Source organism: Clinocottus analis, unplaced genomic scaffold, assembly GCF_023055335.1.
Source record: "Clinocottus analis isolate CAN_PGR_092001 unplaced genomic scaffold, fCliAna1.0.p SCAF_7, whole genome shotgun sequence".
In the NCBI taxonomy this organism is placed as follows: Eukaryota; Metazoa; Chordata; class Actinopteri; order Perciformes; family Cottidae; genus Clinocottus; species Clinocottus analis.
In genome coordinates, this window is record NW_027176229.1 from 9023684 (window position 1) to 9047057 (window position 23374).

The 23374-nt window shown below is 39.2% G+C and overlaps 1 protein-coding gene across 4 annotated transcripts; it reads right to left on the reverse strand.

The window, feature by feature from the left end:
• Positions 1–4302: 4302 nt before the first annotated feature.
• Positions 4303–17771, reverse strand: atad1a (ATPase family AAA domain containing 1a). Of its 4 annotated transcripts, none has more exons than XM_068604422.1 (11): positions 17702–17771; positions 16695–16895; positions 16408–16506; positions 16179–16299; positions 14866–15066; positions 14550–14656; positions 13196–13285; positions 12584–12634; positions 12191–12363; positions 10894–11008; positions 4303–4472 (listed from the first exon to the last, which is right to left on the reverse strand). In XM_068604422.1, exons 2-11 carry the CDS (start codon positions 16866–16868, stop codon positions 4470–4472), a joined length of 1134 nt encoding a protein of 377 aa, XP_068460523.1. In that variant the 5' UTR covers positions 16869–16895; positions 17702–17771; the 3' UTR covers positions 4303–4469. The 4 variants fall into 4 exon arrangements, with proteins under 4 accessions (XP_068460523.1, XP_068460524.1, XP_068460521.1 ...); XM_068604423.1 differs by lacking the exon at positions 4303–4472 and adding an exon at positions 6398–6558; XM_068604420.1 differs by lacking the exon at positions 4303–4472 and adding an exon at positions 6398–6558 and having other exon boundaries at positions 17706–17769.
• Between the last annotated feature and the right edge of the window lie 5603 nt (positions 17772–23374).

Sequence of the window (23374 nt, forward strand, 5' to 3'; positions counted from 1 at the left end):
CGAATAAAATAAAGTCAGACATGATTCAGTCAAATGTATCAGTCATTTCTATGATCAATCAGCCACAACTATGCAGTAACCTTACCCCAAAATGTATTACTGCTTAGCTTCCTTAATCCTCAAACAGGGGATTGAAAGGATGAGTGCGGTTATTTCACAGACAGGATATTAATTTTGAGGATCTTATGCTCTCTGCTTTTCACATACATGGCATCAAAAATGTGTGTGCTTGGCCCAAATCTTCGGGAGGAAAGCTTTTGGTTTTCATTTGCTTTCCAGCCATGAGCTTAAAATTTGACGAAGTGCCACCTCAGCAAAGGGTATGATTAATTCTAATAAGACTTTTTTTAAAAACGAATTTTCTGCAATGTGATTAAAGTAACTTCAAAGGACAGGTTTCCATTAGCACTGCACGGTTTTCAGAGCAAAATGAAAATAATTGGGCATATTTTAACCAATATTTTTGGGGGGTTCTTTACACTGTGTGCCTATACAAGCTAAATAGATTAAATATAACTGAACACATCCTCAGCTTTTCATACTAATAGTTGGTAAAAGTATCAAGGCCACATTCTGATGATATGACTAAGAATTGTATCGGACTTCAGAATCAAGTTGACATTTAAGAGTAATTAGATATTTGTCAGCAAAACTGACAGTACTGGGGAACTTGTGCCAAAGCAGAACCAACACTAGCTGATCCAATGTGACAAGGAGGAAGTGCATTAAAGTGATGTACTTCAAACAAACATGATTCATTAAAAATACAAGTTTCTGAACAATGGAGTGGGTTAATATCAGCAATAAAAGCAGTGCATTGATGTCAGGTATATGTGTTGGGGAGGTGCAAGAAGGGAAATACTTAACAGACACGTAGAGTTCTAAACTTTAGGTTTCTTTCTCGTGGAACGCCTCCAGAGTGCAGGACGTATGTGTTTTGTTTCCTTTATATTTGAAATGAATAATAGAAGAACGGGATTGTGACCATGGATCGATGGACGTCAGTGTTGATCTCCCACTAACTCTGCCAACCACTTTGGACCAGACTGAACAACAACTATTGGACAAACTACCATGGACTTCATGACTGGTGGTCTCCTGACATTTACTCCAGCACCTCCATGAAGTTGACATTTGGGGACATTATTGTCATGAAATTCTGTTCAATCATTCATGTTCTCCTGAATCGTAAAACCTGTTCTTATCCCCTGACATCTGGTGCCATCAAGAGGTCAAACATTTTAGTTTGTTGAATGCTCTTGTGTACGACTTATTGTTAGTTGTTGTGTTTAGGGCTACTAAGCAAATGTTAGATACAATACCTGCTAAACACCAACACGCTTTTTTGTAAGCTTGTTAGCATTTATTATGGTGCCTCTGTCTGTAAACTTTTAGTGTGTAAACATCACAGAATGACATGCTGTAAGAAGTGCTGCGAAAGGATCCGAAGAGCCCTTCCTGAACAACTGGTACCCATTAAGAACAACTGGTACCCATTAAAGACCGATACCAAAGGGGACAAAGTCTACGACAAACAGGTGGATGTATAGAAAGGAAAGGTCCAGATGTGGTCATCGATCAAGATGGCAAGGAGATATTTGTGAGGCATGGAGGCCCTTTTGTTTGTGTACATCACTTCAGGATTTGAAAAGTAACCCACAGGCAGTGTGGGGGAGAAAAGGACAATCAGCTGGAGAACTGAACATCATACCACACTGCCAGAACCTTCCTTTAATGAGAATGACTATGACACTGAAAAAGAAATTGAGAAAAGAGGCAAAGAGTTAACCCAAAACGTTAAACTATATCTGTCCTCCCCAAGAAGCTCAGAGTAAAGGAACTCTGTGGAAGTTGAAAAAGTAGGTTTATCCCCTAGCAGATGCTTCTCTGTATTGGTACAACACACACTGATACTGACATGCTATGAAGGCACTCCATAAGGCCAGAGCAGACTCATCACCAACAGAGAAAACAAAGAACCTGATGTTTCTCTTCAGCACTGTAGCCAGGTTGACAGAGTCACCGCTCTGTTGAGTCGTGTATTCCTATTAAACCTCAGTAGTAGTGACTTCATGAATTTCTTTAATTATCCTCAAATAGAGTAACCTTAGAGACATTTGCTCATGATGGAGAGCACTCTACATATGCAGCAACCAGTGTCATAAACAACTGCAGCCCCTTCTTTTAATATCCCTTTCATGTGCCTACAGAATCTGCATATTCATTAGTGAACCTTTCCACTTGAAGTTGTTCTAGAAATCCCCTCATTTTTTTTTTTGTTTAAATATGTTTTATTGATCCCCTCCTTATTGAGCACAGTGGTACTCATCAGGTAAAATAACCACATAAACATGTTCTCAACTGCACCTTAGAAGGTTCATTTCAAAGATGGGAGACATAGCAAAACCGCTTTGATATGCATCCTGTGATACAGTGCTTCTCCTGACGGCTCATTCTTATTCTCTGGACACACGGCCTTGTTTATTAAAAGATGCAAGGATCCAAACTCAAATGGTTGTCATTACATAAAGCTTTTGCTATAATTTATCTTTCAACGCAGTGCCATGAAGTCAAAACGTTGTGATATGCCAACAAGTCCTGTCAAGTTCTTTTTCTATTGTATTGATGGTTTCATTCTTGCTATTTTACTGGTGAAGGTGTCGACTAATGAGCCAACCACAGAGCCTGTCAAACTGTCAGGAGTTATGAAAGCACTTCACAACAATCAAATGCCAAACTACCAGTAGGACAGCAGAGAGGGAGGGGAAATGTAATTACAGTGCAGAGCATTACAATTTAAAAAGCTGTATACATTTTGTCAAGAGCAAAACCTATTTAGCTTTGTTGATTTGTGCAACAACATATTCACAATAAGTTCTAAGCTCTTACTAACAATCACTTATTTATACACTATATTTGCTTTGCTTTGGTGTTACAGCCCAAATAACACAGTGCCAAAATATCTTGTATCGATAACATTCCTACTACACTTAATATCATTATTTAATATGTAAAATTATAGATTTTGCCTATTATAAATAATATTGTGATAAGATGGGAATCGAGTTTTAGTGCACCAGTAAGAAACACATAAAAGCCACACAACCCTGTGGGAAGGTGCAGCATTTTGAATGACTGCAGAGAAAAGCAGGCTTCATGCTTGTGGCCTGTCTGCTCTCTCTGAGTCCGTCTGTGGCCTTCCAGCTCACAGCAGCAGAGAGAAGGGAAACGCATCCACACAGAGGCAGGTGAAAACACAAAGATGTGACAACGCCATACTCTGCTGCTTTGTACGATACAGATGTGTAGGGGTGTGAAAAAGCAGATGTGTTTGCCCTGGGAATTCAAACTGGTTAACACCCCAGTTAATTACATCCCCACATGGGGCCCAAATGCTCTTTGCTGATTCCCTACAATGTCCCGAACAAAGCCAAGATGAAAAGAGAACATACAGGCAGAGTGCAGGGTCTCTGTAGATAAAAGACCGCCACACACTTCTAGGAGGGATTGAGAGGGAATCTTTTTGTATAAGTTTAAAACATATTTTCAGACATTGTTATACCTTTAACAGTGAGAGGAGCGGCAATTTGGAATTTGTGGGAATGTTTGTTTTCGGCTAATATAATATTTGAGTTACCTTCCACGGCAGCTGGACTCTGTCACAAGATGGATGCAGGATCACGTAATCACAAGAAAATGGATCTCGTCAGGCTGGAAATAATGCATTTGTGGTCAGCAACGCAGTACACAAACCAGTCAGCCAACCTGTGAGGAGGAGCTACCGGCAGCGATGGGCATGGCTTGTGTTTGTGCGAGGTGACTCTTGGCAAAACCACAATGGCGGCTACTAAAAAGGTTAGTGTAGATGCTACACTAGGACCAGCTATATCAGAACTGGAGTTTATTAATTTATTTAAAGAAGAGCAACACTGAGGGATTTTCTCGATAAAAAAAAAGCTGTTTTTGCTCTTCTTTCGACCGACAGTAAGCGTTTACTGCTGTGAGCTAAACATCTTATTCAAGAATAGGTAATCTGTCAAACATACACGTATTAATAATACATTATTAGACATGCATTAATAACCCTATTCCCCAGAGCAACTCACACAGTTGCATCACTGGCTGAGACAAATAAAAGACTTCTTGCTGAGACACCAATGGCTCATTTCATTCAGCTGCCTCTTATGTGGAGCTTTCAGCGGGAAGTGAGTCATTCGCTCCTGCTCCTGTGTCGGTGGTGAAGAGATGAGCCGCATGACCCTTGTGCATGATTAATTAGTGATCATTATCCCATCTCCGGTCTCTTCAGTGGGTGTTGTGCTTTTGTCCCCACCTTTATTTGCATAACTGGCTGCACTACCAGCCTTTTGACGTGACTCTGGAATATGGGAATGTGTGTCGCTGAGATCTGGCAGAGGATGTCCGGTATTTCTTATTGGATGCTTTGGTGATTCTAAAGTTGTCTTTCTTCACTGTGAGGAGTAGGAAGAAAACAAGGAAGGAAGGAAACATTTAATAGGTGACAGCAAGGGTATCATTAGACTTCTTTCAGTGCAGTGTGAGCATCTGTGGTATTGTGCTCCAGTTAGATTAGTTGTGAAAAAAAAACACAAACACATTTTTGAACTAACATTACATTATCAAAAAACATACAATATGCCCGATGTCATGCATGTTGTATTGCATCTCTGACTGGATGGACATGAAGATAGATACATTAGATACATAAACTTGCTAATGCATGTTGTCAGCAACATATTTACTGACTAGATACATGTGGAATTATGTATGGAGTTATGAAGATAAGGCAACCTAGAGTCTAATGTTATTGTTCATAGGTAATTTAGTTAAGACTAATTCTGGATGACATTGCCTTGGATATCTATTGCATTTATACTAAATAGATTTGAGGAATACAAATATTCAGTTGAAACCACAGTCAGTTTAAATTAATGGCCGACCTTATACTGAGGCTTAAAATAGCAACACGCCACTGTTAGCAGAGCAGGAGTTAATTCAAATTAAGAGCATAATCTGAAAACACATCTGGAAATTAAATGCAACCCTGTAATGAATATAGAGAATTAAGAGACTCTAAAACATTGCATCACATTGCATGCCTAAGACTAATTATGATTGTGTCTGTAGATTTAAGTGTTTGAAAGGTGGAAATCTTTTAATTTCACTTTGCAGGTTTGGAGGAGTATGAAAGATTACTTCTGTTTACTTCACAGGTCTAGAGCAATGGTCAATTATAGAAGCATTGGTGAGGTTGTTTTTTTTTTAGAAAGAATGATAAAAGAGTAAAAAAAAAACATCTCAATTTACAACTCATAATTACTGGCAGCAATATAAACAATTCAACTTAAAGAATGACAAGCCTGCTGACTCTCTAGCTATTGCATGTAATGCCTCAGTTTTTGTGGGATTCAAACATAGATAAATAGCTGTCTTTTGCTACTAGTTGTGGAAATAAACTTGGAGTATTTAGCAGACAAACGTGTGGTGGATAGGATTATTTTTTCATGTACGTCCCAGCATCATTTTCAGTTGACAAGGCTCGGTAGAGCTAATAGCTACGTAGGAGAATAATCATTTTCTTTGTCCTGCACACACAGCTCCAACCTGGCCTTCCACCACCTATTTAGGTGTGAGGCAGCAAAGGTGAGAGAAAAAAGGATACAAAACAGTACTTGTTGCTAAAAAGAAAGATGGTAAAAAATGACATTCAATATTGAACCAAATCTGTACAATTAGTGGCCTTACTCGTGCACAATCATAACTCACGGCCTTGAAGCTCACAATTCCATCAAAGGCTAAATCAACACTGAAATCACACAAGGTTGAAATCCGTTGCTTCATTGGGTTAACACCAATAACTTGTTGTATTTGTGCCCACATCCCAATCAGTGATGTTACACATGTTGGTTATCAGTTGTCCTAACCTGCAACAGCTTCTCTGGTAAGAGTGTGGCTACAAACTCAGGCAGGATGCCAAAACAGCTCAAAGAGTCAAAACACCACATCATTACCAGGTTCAGTTTCCTGTCTTTATGTATTATACAGAACTAAATGAGTGAACCAATTGATAACAACAAAACAACAATTGTTTATCAATGTTATGGCTCAGTGGGTGCTGCATAAGAGAGGGCACGACACATCATAATCATAATCAGTTTCTTTCAATTTGAATTTGGGCAACATTGATACGTTGCCCATAGATCAGGTATAGGTTTGAGTTTTGTCAAATAGATTTAAATCTGAACAATCTTATTGGAATTCATGAGACGAACAACTATTGTGACACATCACAACTAGATAATTCCAAGTTATTTACTTTAACTGCACTAACCAAATTCCAGTATCCATCATCATGGCTCATGACTCAGGATAAGCTGTGGTGCTAGTCGAGCCAGGGCACAGACGTGGCGATACCTCAACATCTCTGCAGCTAGGCAGACAACAGACAACACACTCGGAGGGGGGTTGGCAAGTCGTTTATGTCGCCGTCTCATCGTGCATCATTACGACTGGAAACCTATCCACATCGCCTGCAGCCTGAGTAAACATTAAGTCAGAGCCATTATCAATATAAACTCCATAGCTGTGATGACATGAGATATGGAGCATAGAGAAGATTCTGTTGAACTTTACATGCATCATAATGCCAAATAAATGAATACTTATAGAACACTATATTTGGACTAATCGCTAGATACCCGCAATCATCTTACTGACACTGTAGATGTCATCTGTGTCCAAAACATAATTTATGGCCTCCTGTTTCCACATGAATGTTTTATATGCCTTGTAACTACCACCACATGGAGATTTTACTTCATGCCGGTCTGCTAGACACACACAGGGTGTGTATTTGTCACTGAGACGTTTCTCTGGGTCTTCAATAAAACTTTGTGGGTCATAAAGTCTGCAATACAAAGCTTAGTTAATCTGTAAAGACAATTTAACATGATATCAACACATGAATCGTACAATTGGCTAAAGGGTTCAGGTTTGGTTACATCAGTGACAGCGTATGTTCAGGCAACAGAGAAGAACAGAGAAGGTCTAAAGAAACCAAGGCTTTGACGGTGGCGGGATAAGTTCAGAGGCGATGAATGAGTCCTTTCATTTTGTCAAATTAGCTCTCGGAGGAAAAAAAGGTTGCACAGCCTTGCTGGAGCAGCACTCACAAATAATGACGCACAAGCATCGTCAAAGTGATGCCGTCAGAGCGAGCTCCTGCAGAGATCAGCCTGGAGGTTAATGTACAGTAAGACAAGATCTCTTCATGCAGCAGACCAAGAGAACATGCAAGCAAAGAGTCCCTGACCCATTGAGGCGTCTGCAAAGACCCTGTGGCATCGGGATCTCTCTCTTCGACGGGGTAGCACCCAGACATACTAATGGATGGTTTACTAGTGTAGCGGGTCATCCTGAAACCACAAGGAGGCTGATTCGAACCCCCAGTTGCCCACTGCTCCTTAATTACCAAGGATGGGTAAAATGCAGAGAATAATTTCTCCACTGTGGGGACAATAAAGCATTATGAATAAAAAATAGAAATAAAATGTGATGCAGTAATTGTGACAGTATTCTTCAACCATGTATTTAGTATAACCTGCAAAACAGTCACTACACAGCTGTTTTCATATTTTCAAAACTACCGTTTTCAATATGGCTTTGTGAGTTACTCCAGCTATAAAACTTTGAGCATCAGCAGGCGACAGGATATCCTGCTGAGACACGTGGCAGGGATAACAGCTGCCACTGATATCTCTGGGCTCGCTCGATCATGTTCAATAGCAGCGAAGCTTTCAGGAGGACTGTCACAGATCAGAGTGGGGCCATTATACACTCTCTCCACCGCTCCTATGTAAAAAAGGTTAAGACCATCAGACCGATGCTGAGAGCCGCTGTACTGTCAGACCATGGCCAGATAAAAGTGAATCTATCCGTGTCTGAGCTCTCCTCTCAGTGGGAAGTCTTTGACATCTCCAGCCAGCTGTGCTGCATGGGAGCGCCGCTTCCATCATGTTTATCGACTAGGAGCGGTCCTCTAATTGAAAAGAGATGGAATAGAGAATTTCACGTTGACTCCCTCTTTATGAATAACTCGATAGCTTTATGAATAACTAATCGATGAGTCGGAATCAAAGATCAGACAGAACACAGTTGGAGGAAAACACTCCGGACTTTGCCTCATTAAAGACTAAACCGTAAACATCAATGTACCATCGGCCCACACTACAGGCAGCAACATAGATGCACTTATGGGCATCACATAACTCTCTTTAAAATGGCCAGTCCACCTGCCTGGAGTGACTTTGTGCCTAATACTGCTTTGTCATTATAAACGCTGAGTGAGCTTGATGTTTGCATGTACAGATTAAAGAATCCCACGATGCACCCTTTTAAGGAATTAAGAACGTTTCTTCAGTGTACTTCACCCACCGTCACACCTTCAAAAACACACAATGCACACAATGCACGCCTGCAGAGGTTGAATGGATTAGTATTTTCAGTAACTTTTGTCTTATCAGATGTTCAGCTTCATTTTAAATGTTGCCTGCATAAATTCAAAAACATAGACCCTTGCAATAACTTGAACAGTTTTCAAGAGTGCATCACATTTGGCCTGGAAGCCATGTTATCAAAAAGCTGCCATATGAAAACCTAAAATCCTGACTATTCAAAAAAAACAAACTTTTGACACGATTGAGCATGGCCCATACAAGTTGGTAATTCAGATGTCATGACCTTAGTGCACTTTGCCAGACATCCATTAAAATCTCAGCGTAATTTGAAGCGGTTTGGCTGTCAGCAATTTATGAAAAGTAGACTTATTAGCGATGCAAGGCTTTTGTTAGCGACCAGCAACAGAGTGGAAAGAATAAGTGCTCGGTTATGGCCAACAATGGCTTATTAATGCATGCCTAAAGGGTACAGGACGTGACTGCACAGCCACATAATTTAGAAACAGTTTATGATGATTCAGAATCCCAATAACGTACCAGCCTCCCAGAGCTAAACTTTTTGAGTCCCAAAAATGTACCAAACACTTGCTTACTAGTCAGAAGAATATTGGTAAAATAATCATTGTCAATATACAACATTAATTTGTAAATAATAGTTTGAGATATAATAAAATATTGTATGACATCTTCACAGTTTGAAAGCCATGCTGAAATAAGCAAGGTCAAATATTGTTAGTTGAGCAAAAAAAAAAAAAAAAAAGAAGTGATGAATATTTTCTTCGGTGTAGTTTAATAAATACACTTCATTGTACATATAGGTTTACATACCATACTCAACACATACACATATTTGCCACTGTAATTAACAGTAACTGAAAATGGATCAAATGACCTAATAAGTCTTATTGCATTGAGAAAATATGCCAGCAGTCGCAAAAAAACCTGTAAACTGCAGCGACACAATCATTGGTTTACATGGCAACATTTTGACCTTTAACTGTCACCGGACATACCCTAATGAAGAGCAAGAGATGTCCAAAGATCACTGAATTAACCAATAATGGAAAAACAATCTAGTATGCAGGGTCATCTCTTTCATTATCACACCTCAGTGCTATAAAACTGCTCTTCATGTGAGCAGTCACACCCGCCTCCGCAACAGGACTGTGAAGCTGCAGCGCCACCACATGGTCATGGTTGAACAACCACTTTGCCCTGGCTTGTTCAGACAGAGTGGGAGAAAGGTCTGTGTGAGACTCACAAACACATGCTGTGAGTTTGTGGTGAATAATGAGGCTTTTTATACAGCGGGAGTCAGAAAAGCATGTCACAACAAGTTCAGACTGACAACTGATTGAAATTATTTCAATTTTAAAGCCATGCTCTCCTTAAGAGAATAAAAGCAACCGACAGAGGAAAACCCTGATGTGTATTGTAGCAGTAGACATTGATCAATGTACAGAACAAGACGTGACAAAAATAATTATTAAAAACATTTAGAGAGAAACAATGGCAACTCATGAATAATGACAATGGAGTGCAAAAGACCACTAAATGCACTGAAGACCAATTGGAGTGGGTAACTTAAGTTGCAGCATTTTACTGCGTCCATTATTTACAGTAGGACACATTCGATTCCCGAAGTTATGGTAACTGTACACTTGTGCTGAAAGTGAACATGCTCAGAACAAACACTGCATGAATATATACACTTCAATGCGTCCATTATTTACAATAATGGACGCAGCACAAGTCCTATATTTTATATCTGCTAATAGCTGAAGAGTTGTAAATTAGGTAAGTTTATAGCCATTAGTATGGCTCAAGTGATTAAAGCTGTGGTTTCTATTACAGGGTTTAGGTAATGACCCCAACTCTACTTGGCTGTCTTTTACCGAACGTGTAAGACGACAACAGGAAAGAGGTGGAGTTGTTTTTGAGTCAATTGAAAAATCAAGCAGCAAACCTCAAGGGATTACTGGTCGAGAGCTTAATGCCCCTTACTCAAGATCTTGTGTAGGTCAGTAGTAGGACGGTATATGGAACCTTATGAAGAGTCGTTTTTAGTATTACTAGCAGTAACTTCTGATGAAAATTACAACAGTTATGGAAAATGCATTCACCTCTTCCAATCAAATGTTCATGGCGCCCTGGAGTAAGATATTGGCACTATGTCAGAGGCCAGTAGGACACATTCGATTCCCGAAGTTATGGTAACTGTACACTTGTGCTGAAAGTGAACATGCTCAGAACAAACACTGCATGAATATATACACTTCAAGAAAAGTATGGCTCATTTCTGGCTTTTCCAACGGCACGAAATGTATGTGGAGCCTCTGTTAGTTTAGTTCAAACAAAAAGCAAGGAGAAAACATTTCCCATTGTGGTGCAGTACTGGAGTTTAGTCCAGAGGTACCTCTGACACAACGGGTAACATGAAGGTTGTGGCCCGCTTAGATTCCTTCATCTTGTCCAGGCCGAAAAGAAGGTCCAGCTGGGTGACCGGCCGCAACTGTTCCTCATCCACAGGTCTGGAGCAAAGGACACAAGCTGTCAGCGGTCAGACACAGAAACCTACCAAAACAAGGCCGAGTCCACACTGCACACTAATTGTAAACCGTATGTACAATTCACACTAAACATTATTGTAGACTGTTTTTGCTGTGGTATTTAAGAAATCTACATACTGGAGCTAAATGTTTTATACTAAAAGGAAATTATACAATATTCGATAGCGCACATATTGTATATGAATATCAATCCCACTGTTATGTTTTGACTAAAATACCAAATATACTTCACAAAGAGACAGCAAAAAGTTTGTCAAATATTTTTTGGGGGGGGTTTTCTGAAGCCGTTTTACCTCCAACCAAAGTAGCAATTATTTAAATATGTATGACTTATTTTTTCCTCTCAAGATGATCTATTGTTACTCAGTGATTTAAATTTCTTCATGATCACTATATGGTGACAAAGGTGGTTGAATTATATTTGATGCGCAATCCTGTTTTTATACATATACACACACACTGTACCATATATATATATATATATATATATATATATATATATATATATATATATATATATATATATATATATATATATATATATACACATATACACACACACACACACACAATACACAAATAGTGCCTTGTTCTGAGAGCATTTCAATAGTCGCTTAGCAACGACTAAAGCATGGGTTACACAGCTCAGATATTCAGCATATTAATATAAGATGCTTTTAAACTCAATTAGATCCACCTCTGACACCTTTCAATCTAAACACACACACACACACACACACACACACACACACACACACACACACACACACACACACACACTGAAGTTAATTCAAGTCAGGCCACAACCTGAAATTATTTGAATGCACATGATTGTAATCCTTGAGTGCATTCATGTTTTATCAAAGTCACCATTACTTTCAGTATCCCACTGAAAACAGGAGGGAATGGGTGGATGGTTGGTTGTTTGGATAAGTATATATAGATATAGGAATATTAAATCTCAGGTAAAGTTGGAGAGTACCGGTATATACATCACTCACAGTAACATTGCTATCAGCCTTCAAAAACCCACACAGGTGTAACCTCCAGTGTTTATGGCAGGCACTGCATTTAAAACAGAAACATGCTCAGAGGACACTAGTGCTAAGCAATCGTGTAGGTGTTTGAATGTATGAGTCATACCTTTCTTCCTCCTGGCAGTCCTGTAGCTGCTGAGCAATCTGTCTCATTTGCTCCTTTCGGACATAGTCCCGGACTCTGTACATGGCAGCATCACGGCAAAGCTCCCGGAGGTCACTGCCAGAGTAACCGTCGGTCTTCTCCGCCATCTCCTTCAGATTTATGGCATTGCTCAGCTGAGCAGAAAAGCAGGACAGGCGATGTGAGACAATTATGTAGATTTAATCTGTTAGCCGTCACTGGTCTTTAGCTTTATTCATGGTGATCTGATCTACTTTAATGTCATCACACAGTGAAAGTACAGGTGTTAAATGATCACTGCAAATAACAAAAGAGAACATTGAAGAGAATAATGTCTTTCAGGACTGGCTAGGATAAAAAGAAATCACATCTTACGTTTTCTCCTTCTAAAATCAGCCTCAGGATGTCCTGTCTTTGTCTTGTATTCTGCAAAGACAGTGATTATTTACAGAATATTAATGTCCCACTAATGAAAAACAAAAAAAGTACCTGAGCAACTAATCACTAGTTAGAAGACATGCCATCATCAGAAACATCAAAAGTGCCATTTCAACGACCGAGACATGCCATACATAAACAGCATGTGTCATTTATTGTTTTATCCTGCAACAACAGCTCATATATATTTATATCAGACATGATAAGGAGCTGTATAATGTACTGAATTAAAGATTAATGCTTTTTGTGGCTGAGCCAGCAGCCATACATCAATCTGAGACACACAGTTCAGCTCAGTTCAAGCTGTGCGCCTTTCCTTTATGTGTAGCGCAAAGCACATAGCAAAACACACCTTTTCAACACAAGTTCAATCACTACAATAAATAGAGATCAGGTGATGATGATAAAAAAAAACATTGTGGTAAAGTTGGGCCAAAAGTTACACAAGGAGCTATTTGTTTAAAAAAAACAACATTTATATATATATTTATATATATCAATAAATTTGCATGACATAGATAACCATTTGTGCTGGTGTAAGCGTCTTACTGGCAGGCCAACATGAAAAGTAGTGGGCATCCTGCGCAATATGGCTGGATCCACATCTTGTGGCCTGTTGGTAGCTCCCATCACCATCACCTGAAATCAGAAGTACATCAACATTAATACATTATGCTGTCAAAACCACCTACAGCATCAACTCCTCAAACACAGGACAACGTACATCTTTTTGAATTTTGAAAATGAAATGAAAATGAAATGAAAAGTACTTTATTAATCTCCAAGGAGAAATTTTTTGTCGTACTAGCAGCATCCCAATGCCGTAAACTAAGTTAAACACACAGATGATAAAATAAAATAAATAATAACAGGAACAGCGGGTAACAGATGTATGCATAAGTAAGAAATAAGTATAAACATATATATACACATACATGCAAGCAAGCGGAATGGATACATATATATATATATATACATACACCCGCACACATATACATACACACATACATACATATCTACACATGCATATATACACACATACATACATATACACATACACATACATATACATATATACAAACATATACATATACATATATACATACATACACATACCTACACATACACACCCACCCGTGGCCCACGCACATACATGTACACATATATACATACATATCTATATACATACACACGCATACACACATACATACATACACATACATACATATGCATGCATGCATGCATGCATACATACATACATACATACATACACACATGTACACATACATATACACATACACATGTGCAAAACATACACAACAAGCAAAACACAGCAGTGTATTCGGAGGATAAATTAGTGTATTCAGTGTATTCAGAGGTTTGATTTAAATTAAATGTAAACTGAAATGTGCAAAAAGTGCAAAATGCAAAATATATGTATGCAGCATACATAACATATATACATCAGCATATCTATATACATGTACAGTGTACAGTGTGACTTAGTCCACGGATCTGGACTCAAGGGATTTATTGTATAGCCTTATGGCCGAGGGTAGGAATGCCTTCCTGTAGCGGTCCTTGTGGCAGCGGAGCGTGATGAGTCTTTTTGAAAAAGTGCTCCGCTGACCCTGCAGGAGCTGGTGGAGAGGGTGGTCCGAGTTGTCTAATATGGACAATAGTTTCTTTAGTGTCCTCCTCTCCACCACCTGTTCCAAATGCTCCTGCTTGCAGCCGATGATGGAGCCGGCTTTCTTAACCAGCTTGTTAAGTCTGTTGGTGTCACCGGCTCCAATGCTTTTCTCCAATGCTTTTTCCAATGACAAGGGACAAGAGAAATCCCACCCAGTAGTATATAGAACCTTAATCTGGTATGTACATCACAGTATGGGGAGGAGTGTACCTGGGTGGTTAAAGAAGTATCCAGGCCATCCCACAGGCTCATGAACTGGGCCTTCATCATGGCTGTGGCCTCATGGTCCTGACTGGAACGATTCCTCAGAAATGACTCTAACACACAAGAGACAAGGAGCAAAAACCAGGATGAATCAGATTCTGAAGGGAGCCCTTCAATTTGTTTGTATGAACAGCATCATGATAACAATGTCAGCCTCAAGTTTAGAAACAATGTCTTCTTGAAAGAGTAGACTTAAAACATAAATCATATCTAACAGTGTATTAAACAAATCTTTTCAAAGTAATAGAGTAATCAAGCATACCAATCTCATCAATGAAGATGATGCAGGGCTGGACTTTTATTGCCAATGAGAAGACAGCAGCAGTCAGCTTCTGTGATTCACCGTACCACATGTCCGTCAGCGTGGAGGGCTGAAGGTTAATAAACTTGCAGCCTGAGGCTTTGGCTGTTGCCTTGGCGATCATGGTCTTCCCACATCCCGGAGGACCGAACAATAAAACCCCTGCAAAGGCAAAACATACTTTCAAACTCCCGTTATGTTTTTAATACTAAAATTAGTACTACTAGTAGTCAAATTCCTACAAATACTATTCACAACAATTACATATCTATAAAATACATCCTGGTCGTGTAAAACAATACATGTAAGTTGGAGACATGATTTTACATTGGCTTTTGTTATTTAGGGACATTTTAACTACTGTGGGAGATATGTTGCCTACCTTGGTCCTCTCTAACACATGTACAGATGGGAAATTGTGCCTGACTTGCAGTGTACTTTAAGAAATGTACATGATATAAATAAAGGCTGGCGATGAGGAATGTAACTGAATTCCCCTGACAGCTAATTTTGGAGGTTGACTCATCCTTGAGCTCTGTATAAAGTTTTCGGCCAAACAGTGAAAACTCTGTAGAAAGTAAAGTGTTCCTCCAAGTAATCATCTAATGCTTTTTGGCACACAGCTCTAGATGGAGGCATAATGCACCGGATAGCTTTCTAACAATAATGAGAAATAGAAGACATGAATAATTATATATAATTATATAAAACAACTTTGGATATCTGTAGCTCCTGAAAATCTGTTTGTTGGTTTGTTGTTGATGCACTTCGACTCTAATTTTTAGCATCAATAATAGAGAATGCAGACATTGTAACTGAGACTCTTTGTTTATACTGCCTGTTGGCAATATAAGCAGACCATCTACATCAGACTATAGATGCTATTTATGTATTGTGAGAAGAAGGCATGTCATTTCCAATTCCTCCTCCTTACTGCTCTTGCTTGGTAATAAAATATGTATAGATTTTTGTTAGATCACACCCTATAATTTGTTTCAAATATTGTTTTGCAAATCTGCACTGAAGTGAAATAAAAAATAAAAATGAAACGCTCTTCACTCATTCAATAAATTTAGTAAACAGAAGTAAAATACAATATAATACTAAAGATTAAATAGTGCCAGATGTCTATGTGTAGTTTCTAATCCATTATTACATTACAGAGTACAATAGCATGAAGTTTATTTAATTTGATCGTTTTAAGTTAGTATGCATCTTAAAGATTATGTGTAAAGTATGTCATTATATTTCTGAGAAAATAACTGCTGTGGTACCTTTGGGAGGCTGAAAGAGTTTGGATCCAGCTAAAAGGTGTCTTTTCTGAAAGGGCAGAATGACTGTGTCTTGCAGCTCATTGACAACCTCATCCAGACCGGCTATATCTCTCCAGGTCACCTGCAGGAAGGTAGAGAATGGTGAAGCGGGTAATAAAAAGAGTACAATATTGTCAATAATCATGACACCTTATAATCTCAACTGTCAATTGAGGACTACTGTGGTTACCTTTATAGTTTGGGGATCAACTAGTTGAGATGCAATGTTCATCTCATACTCAGTTAGTTTGACACCCTCAACACCAATCCTCTTCATTAGTTGTTCTGCCTGTAGAAAAGAGACACACACACCAAGACACAAAAAGATAGTGTGCATTAATCTGCTTCAGCCATTACTTTAATTTCTTAATCACTTCTGCTACACTGACAGAAGAGAGCCAGGACAAATACCGACCTACAACATCTTACATACTGTAAAACAATGGCCTGCTTATATTTTGTGGTTATGTTAAATACCCTTTTCTTGGCTTGGCTTTTCTGTTTAGAGGTAGGATCCATAGCATCTATAACCCATTTGATGCTGTAGTACGTCGCTGCACCAAAGATGGTCAACCTCAACAACATGCCCACCACCTCATTCCTGGACAGTGGCCGCATCAGCGCCTCTCTGGGAAGATCTTTAAGGAGCATCTCGACTGGCTGCTGTCAGTCCATTGGCTGGATAAAGATGTAGGGAACAGAGGGATGAGATTGAGAGACGAATAAGACTGAGCTTGAAACTAATTATGTAGTTACATGTATACCAAATATAAGTCATAAGAATTCTGTCTGGTACACTTTATGCTCCACCTGGTGGTGTGATCTATAATCGCATATTGCTTTATTTGACAAATCACACAATTTAATGTGGCTTTGCAGTGCATTAGTGTATACATGACAATATCATAAAAGACAATGTGATTTTACCTTCATAAATTGCGTCTGGCTGACATTTAACGTAACATTACCGTGTATGACAGTAAGTAGGTTGAAGAGAATTATAACGTTTATATTGCTCTACTTGTCGGGTAACACGTATGACAAACTGTAGAGTGGCTCGGGTTGTTACGCAATAGATGGGGTAACATGTTTTTAGTGTTTGAGCCTTTACATTATGAGCAGTTACTAAATAAAATTGCACGTGAAGCGCAAGATTACAGTGCTCCTACCGAAAAGCTAAAGCTAACGAACCCATCTGTCAATCATTGTATTAACATTTGCAAACTGAGCAAGTCATTTACAACTCACACATAGTACAGTTGCATTCAGGATACGTCCTTGTTTAATTACGAAAATATAAATCATATAAATTCGACAGTTAGCGTCTCAATGCGAGCTAAAGCTTACGAGGCTGTAACTAGCATGCACTAAACTGTGACTTCCGCATGTTCATATAACTAAAGCCTGACTGCATAAAACAGTCTGCATGCTGTCAAGCATACATGTAAAAGTCCTTCTTAAGATAAAAGACAAAAGAGTCAGACCTACTCAAGACGGGAACCGACAGCCGAGGAAAATTCCCAAACACTGACACTGTGCACCATGTTTTGTAACTCGGGTAGGAACAAACACTTGAGTTCCGGGATCTTTTTATAATATACCCATTCATTGAGCAGACATTGTTCAGACAGTCAGCCACTGGATGGCAGAGTTTGCACACAGAAAGTTTACATATCAGCACCACGGACAGCATCCACATTACGATAGCACAGTGGGTGTCAACCTTTGTTTCAGTGATGTACCGTCTGTTAAATATTTTTTTTTTTTACCCCCCAAGCAAGTGCAAAGCAATTTGGGTTGAACACAATATGTAATACACAGTGCTGTGACAATAATGTATGATTTAATATAAAATATATACATTACAGTTTTTTTACTTACACTTATATTTTATTGAATATTTATTAAATAACATTTTTAAAAGAATCTCACATGGAGAGCCTTCATATACCCTCAGGTGTAAACATACCCTCATTAGAGAACCACTGCTCTCTTTACCTCTTGTAAGATCGCCAAATATTTGACTAGTTTCTGGACCGAAACTCTCTTTGATGGGACTCAGATGGGGCAAATGGCTGCCCAACTGTGTCATGGAGGTGGTTTCAAGTAGGATTGTGATGTGCTTGAATATGACATTCTGTTTGACACAAAAAGAGATAAAAGAAAGAACACTGTGTTCATGCATTGGTGTAATGATACTTTGCAGCATATAAATACACACACACACACACACACACTCACACATACACGTGTATATATATATATATATACATATATATATATATATATATATATATATATATATATATATATATATATATATATATATATATCCATTATCTTATTTATTTCCCTCCATTAATGCCCCAAAGTGTGCGCTATTACAATATGCCTTGGAGACAAATATTTTGCTAGGGATGAATGTAGATCTTTTGATTAGACTGTGATTGGACACCAAAAACCCAAGCTTTGCATGGGGTATGCTTCATGCAGATGTTTCCCAGTTGAGTAGATAGCTCTTATCTGAAGCTCTTATCTGTTTGTTTTCCACTAATTTCAAGTGCTGACTGAGGCAGGATAATTCAGTCTTCTCAACAGCAGTCTCAAAGATAAGACTGTAACAAATGGGCCTCTCCTACAAGCAATTTATCACACATGGTCCAAAGGGATTGCTAATTGTCACAGAGTGTGTGCTAAATTTGAAAAAGCTGTTATAACTTCTTTCCAGACTGGTCTTTGCTTCAGGATTTTATTTGTGAAATACAGAGTGAAGTATATAAAAACATCTACTATAACTCCATAATTTGAAACTTTTTACATCAAAGGATTTAATGAATTCACATATTCCTTTTGATATTCCCCCAAGACTTGCAGCTCTTGCATCAACTATGAATGCTGCTTCTCAAGCAAAAACAAACAACAGTTTTCATTGTAATGTTCACTTCACCGTCCATGGATATGTAATACATTTTGGCCTAGTTTACCACACTTCTCTGTGAGCACAATTAACTGGATTTTGCCCCCACCCCACCCCTTTGTAGTATAATTAGTGGTCCAAAATGGACGCTCACTTCCATACTGCACAGTTCCAGTTAAGAGTCCAGCTAAATTAATTCCACCCTTGTTGTGGAAAATGGCACAAAGGCTGCTATTGCGCACACCTTCGACTGTGAAAATGCTTCACGAAAAGCTTTAATCCCCTTGTACTGCAGCAGCGAGTCCCAGGAGATAGCGGCCTGACAGGGCCATTTTGATGGGTCTGGGCATTAAAGCACAGGCTTGTGTATCTGCAAAGTGCAGCCGGGGCTCCCACAACGACTTGCACCTCGCCTAAACAACCACTCTCACAGGGTGGGGCCAAAAAAACACATTCAGCTTCTATGGTTGTCAACCTCGACCATGCCGGAGCTGAAATAAAGCACTCTGCTTGTGGCTTTCGCATGCCAGAGCTGCACTCTTTGGCAAAAACAGGCTAGTAACTGATTGGATTGCAGCAAGAGATGAGAATCCTCGTTAATGGGAAATACTTGTGCCATAACGTCTCATTGTACCGGCCAGGTTATAATTTGCCATTATTTCATGAGTGTGAAGAGTGAATATATATCTCCCTTTTTACTGAAGAGATTAAAATGTTTCACACTTCAGTAAATGTTGGCCACACAGCAGTTAATTACCCTTTCAATCTCCCAGGGAGAGATATTGTCTCCTACAGGATGAAGAATCATTTGGTGGTGGATTATTATTATTAGTATGTATTTGCCTGTTATCCAGAGAGAATCCACAAAGGATTTATTTCTGAAAACAGTAAGTGCTGGAACTGGACCGCTCACCTGAGTATTTTGAACATAAGTGGATGGTCTTTTTAATCCATCCTCTATAGTGGTTTGAGTTTTCTCACATGTTTGGTCCTATTTTAAGTTGGCCATTATAGGTTCAGTGAGTCTTAACTAATTTACTTGATTTTTAGATAAGCTATTAACTATGGATAACAAACAACAAGGTTGGTAGTAAAAACAAGGTTGTGAAAAAAATTGACAACACAATGAAGTTCCCTCACCTATGGTCACGAACTCTGGGTCATGACCGAAAGAACGAGGTTGTGGATACAAGCGGCCGAGATGAGCTTCCTCTGTAGGGTGGCCGGGCTCAGCCTTAGAGATAGGGAAAGGAGCTCGGACATCAGGAGGGAGCTTGGAGTTGAGCCGCTGCTCCTTCGTATCAAAAGGAGTCAGCTGAAGTGGTTCGGGCATCTAATCCGGATGCCTCCTGGACGCCTCCCATTAGAGGTTTTCCAGGCAGGTCCAACTGGGAAGAGGCCCCGGGTAAGACCCAGGACACGCTGGAGGGATTATATCTCCCGGCTGGGAATGCCTTGGGGTCCCCCAGAATGAGCTGTAAAATGTCGCGGGTGAGAGGGAAGCCTGGGTCGGCCTGCTGGATTTGCTGCCATCGTGACCCGACCCCGCATAAGAGGCTGAAAATGGATGGATGGATGAATGGATGGATGGATAAAGTTCATTCAACCACTGTCCTTCGTCTATACTAAGCATGGCACTCTGGGTCCTGGTTGCCCTTTTGTGCAACCTACCTGACGCCAACTATTCAGGGGCCTAACATAAATGATTCATGCTTATTATCGGACAAAAAAGCCTGTCATTGTCCTTTAGCATCGATGAAAACACAGAGATGAGCAGATGATAGATGCATGAAAGAAGCGATAGGTAAGACTTGATACCGCTCCACAAAGGGATTTCACATGGTGCCGAAGCTTCCTCGGGCATCTCGCACACTTTGTTCATTCTGCCAGGGTAACTCGTGCAAGTCACGAACACATTGACATCACCAGAGAAAGAACAACTGTAGTTCCAGAGTGACAGCTTTCTCCAGTTTCCTAAACTCTGCAGGCCCCACCATGGATACGGAGGCAATGCTTGAAAATGAGATATAATGTGTTTTCTCCTTCTCCTTCATTGTCTGAGACACGTGAGAAGGCTATGCATTCCCTGTGGCACATCTGTTCATGCATATAGATTACACAGCCATAAGACTTCTTGCTCTGAAGAGGAAATCAGTTTGTTTGGTGAATCAGTGAGATGGAAATTTGTGGAAAATAAAAAAGTTCTAACATGTTTCATTACAATTAGAATAGATGATGTATATATTTAATTTTAAAAAGTAACTTCAGATTTTTTGCAGTCAAGTAGGAATTGACAGCAGGGTGATAATTACATCTTTAGATTGTCAGGATTTTGTACCAGTAGTCAGCATCTATTATCAGATAATATAAGGAACCCAATTAACCACCGAAACTTAGTTTTAAATTGTTAAACTGATTAACGGTGACAAGCGGAACAAGACAGATTGAAATATTGTTGCAAAAATAAAGCATTAATTTACATACACGGTTGTGTGAAATGTAAACAGAACTCTTATAAGAAGCAGCGCAGGTTTTCCAGAGATAACTGTTGGAGCAAGTTTACCATCATGGTGCTATAATGAAAAAATAAATCATTGAAGACTAAACGCCTTAATTTCTACAACCTGGATACACTGATAGCAGTAATAAAAATGTCTTTCTTACCTGCATATAGCATGAAAATCTGTTGTCAGGGGCGTCTGTAGTTCAGTGTTAGAGCAGAGTCCTCCTTCCATCAAAGGATCGGTGGTTCGATTCCCGGCTCTGCTAATCCATTTCGATCTGTTGACTCGTGTATTAACACATAACCCCAATTTTCCCCCACAGGCTGTGTGTCTTGCATGGTAGCCCCTGTCACCAGTGTGTGAATCGGTGAGCAATGACAAGTATTGTTGAAGTGCTTTCAGTGGTGGGAAGACTAGAAAAGCACTGTACAAGTCAGTGCTGGACCGTGGTTTTAGACCTAGGGCTTCAATGAGTGCCGTATGGTCCACATCACGAGCGTACTGGGGGGGAAAAGGGTCCCTGGAGTTACTGTCACAGACCGAAACCACTCAATAATACACAGTGCGTTCATACAGGCCACCATGTGTGGACCCACTCTGCAGCAGACACCCGACTCGCGAAGCCGCTCCCCGCTGGAGTCTGCGTGGACTCCCTCGGTTTAGGCCTTCAGAAAGGCTTAGAAGGCCCGAGTTGTATTTAATCAGTTGAGTTTATAGTTTATGTTGGGTTGTCTAAATGGCCTTAATGAATATTCATTAACTGTTTTCAGAGACAATTATAAGCCTGAATCATAGATGTACTAAAGAAGGTCAAAGCTAATGTATTCAATCTATGGTTCCTTTCTTGGTGTTAATATTATACATTACCATAGTAGATTAGGTGAATATTGTAACTATTATCGTTAAATGCAACAGCAGCAGTGACTTGACAAAGATAATTCATTCAGATGTAAAACTGGCGATCATGAACCATTTCACTGCACTCTTCAAACTCTGATCTCTGCTCCTTCTTCCACTTCTGACAATTGTGATATATTCATTGCCTGCAAATCTGTTACATAGTCTGAATTTATATGCGATAAGAAATAAAATGGGTCTAAGATGTATCTCAGACTGTTCAGTCAAATAAAGCTGGAACCCAATTTACCAAAAAATCAACGAGAGATGAGTGCATTACACCATAATGTTTGTTTATAGACATTTCTATAATGTATTATTAAGTTGTATTATTCACAATATTTTCTTGTTTTGAAGAGGAGGTAAAACTCAAGCAACAGTTGTGGTAAGTGAAAATAGAAAATAGGAAAATGTATGATCAAATATAATATGATAAACAAAGACCATTACAGTTTCTTTTATGAAAATATACCCCGGCCCCTCCCCAAAACTGCTGTATTTGGATGTATTGAACAAGTAAAATATACGGTTTGGTGCATAAATGTCACAGATGCAAGCTTTGTACTAAACCCTCTTTAACTTTGTACTGCTTCACTTTATCAAAGTCAACCTTTGGAGAGAGAATGTTCACATGTTGTGCTACGATTTGGGTTAGAAATCAGAAATAATCATCCCGAAAGTGCTTTTTTTTCTATGTAGACGGACCTGAAACCTTGTCTTTTCTTTCTGTGTCATCTTCATTTACTCAACCAGTAACATATATACTGATATTTACACATTTAAACAAAATCTCACATGTGTAGCCTTTTATTATAACCACAATTAATCAAATAGCCCTT

What these genes read in the sequence shown, in the direction of transcription:
- atad1a (XM_068604423.1), bottom strand. Translation starts at nt 16,868, where the DNA reads ATGCTCCTTAAAGATCTTCCCAGAGAGGCGCTGATGCGGCCACTGTCC. An exon ending in AAAGCCAAGCCAAGAAAAGG is followed by an intron (nt 16,507 to 16,694) that starts GTATTTAACATA and finishes TCTTTTCTACAG; the next exon opens with GCAGAACAACTAATGAAGAG. An exon ending in CTTTTCATGTTGGCCTGCCA is followed by an intron (nt 12,635 to 13,195) that starts GTAAGACGCTTA and finishes CTGTCTTTGCAG; the next exon opens with AATACAAGACAAAGACAGGA.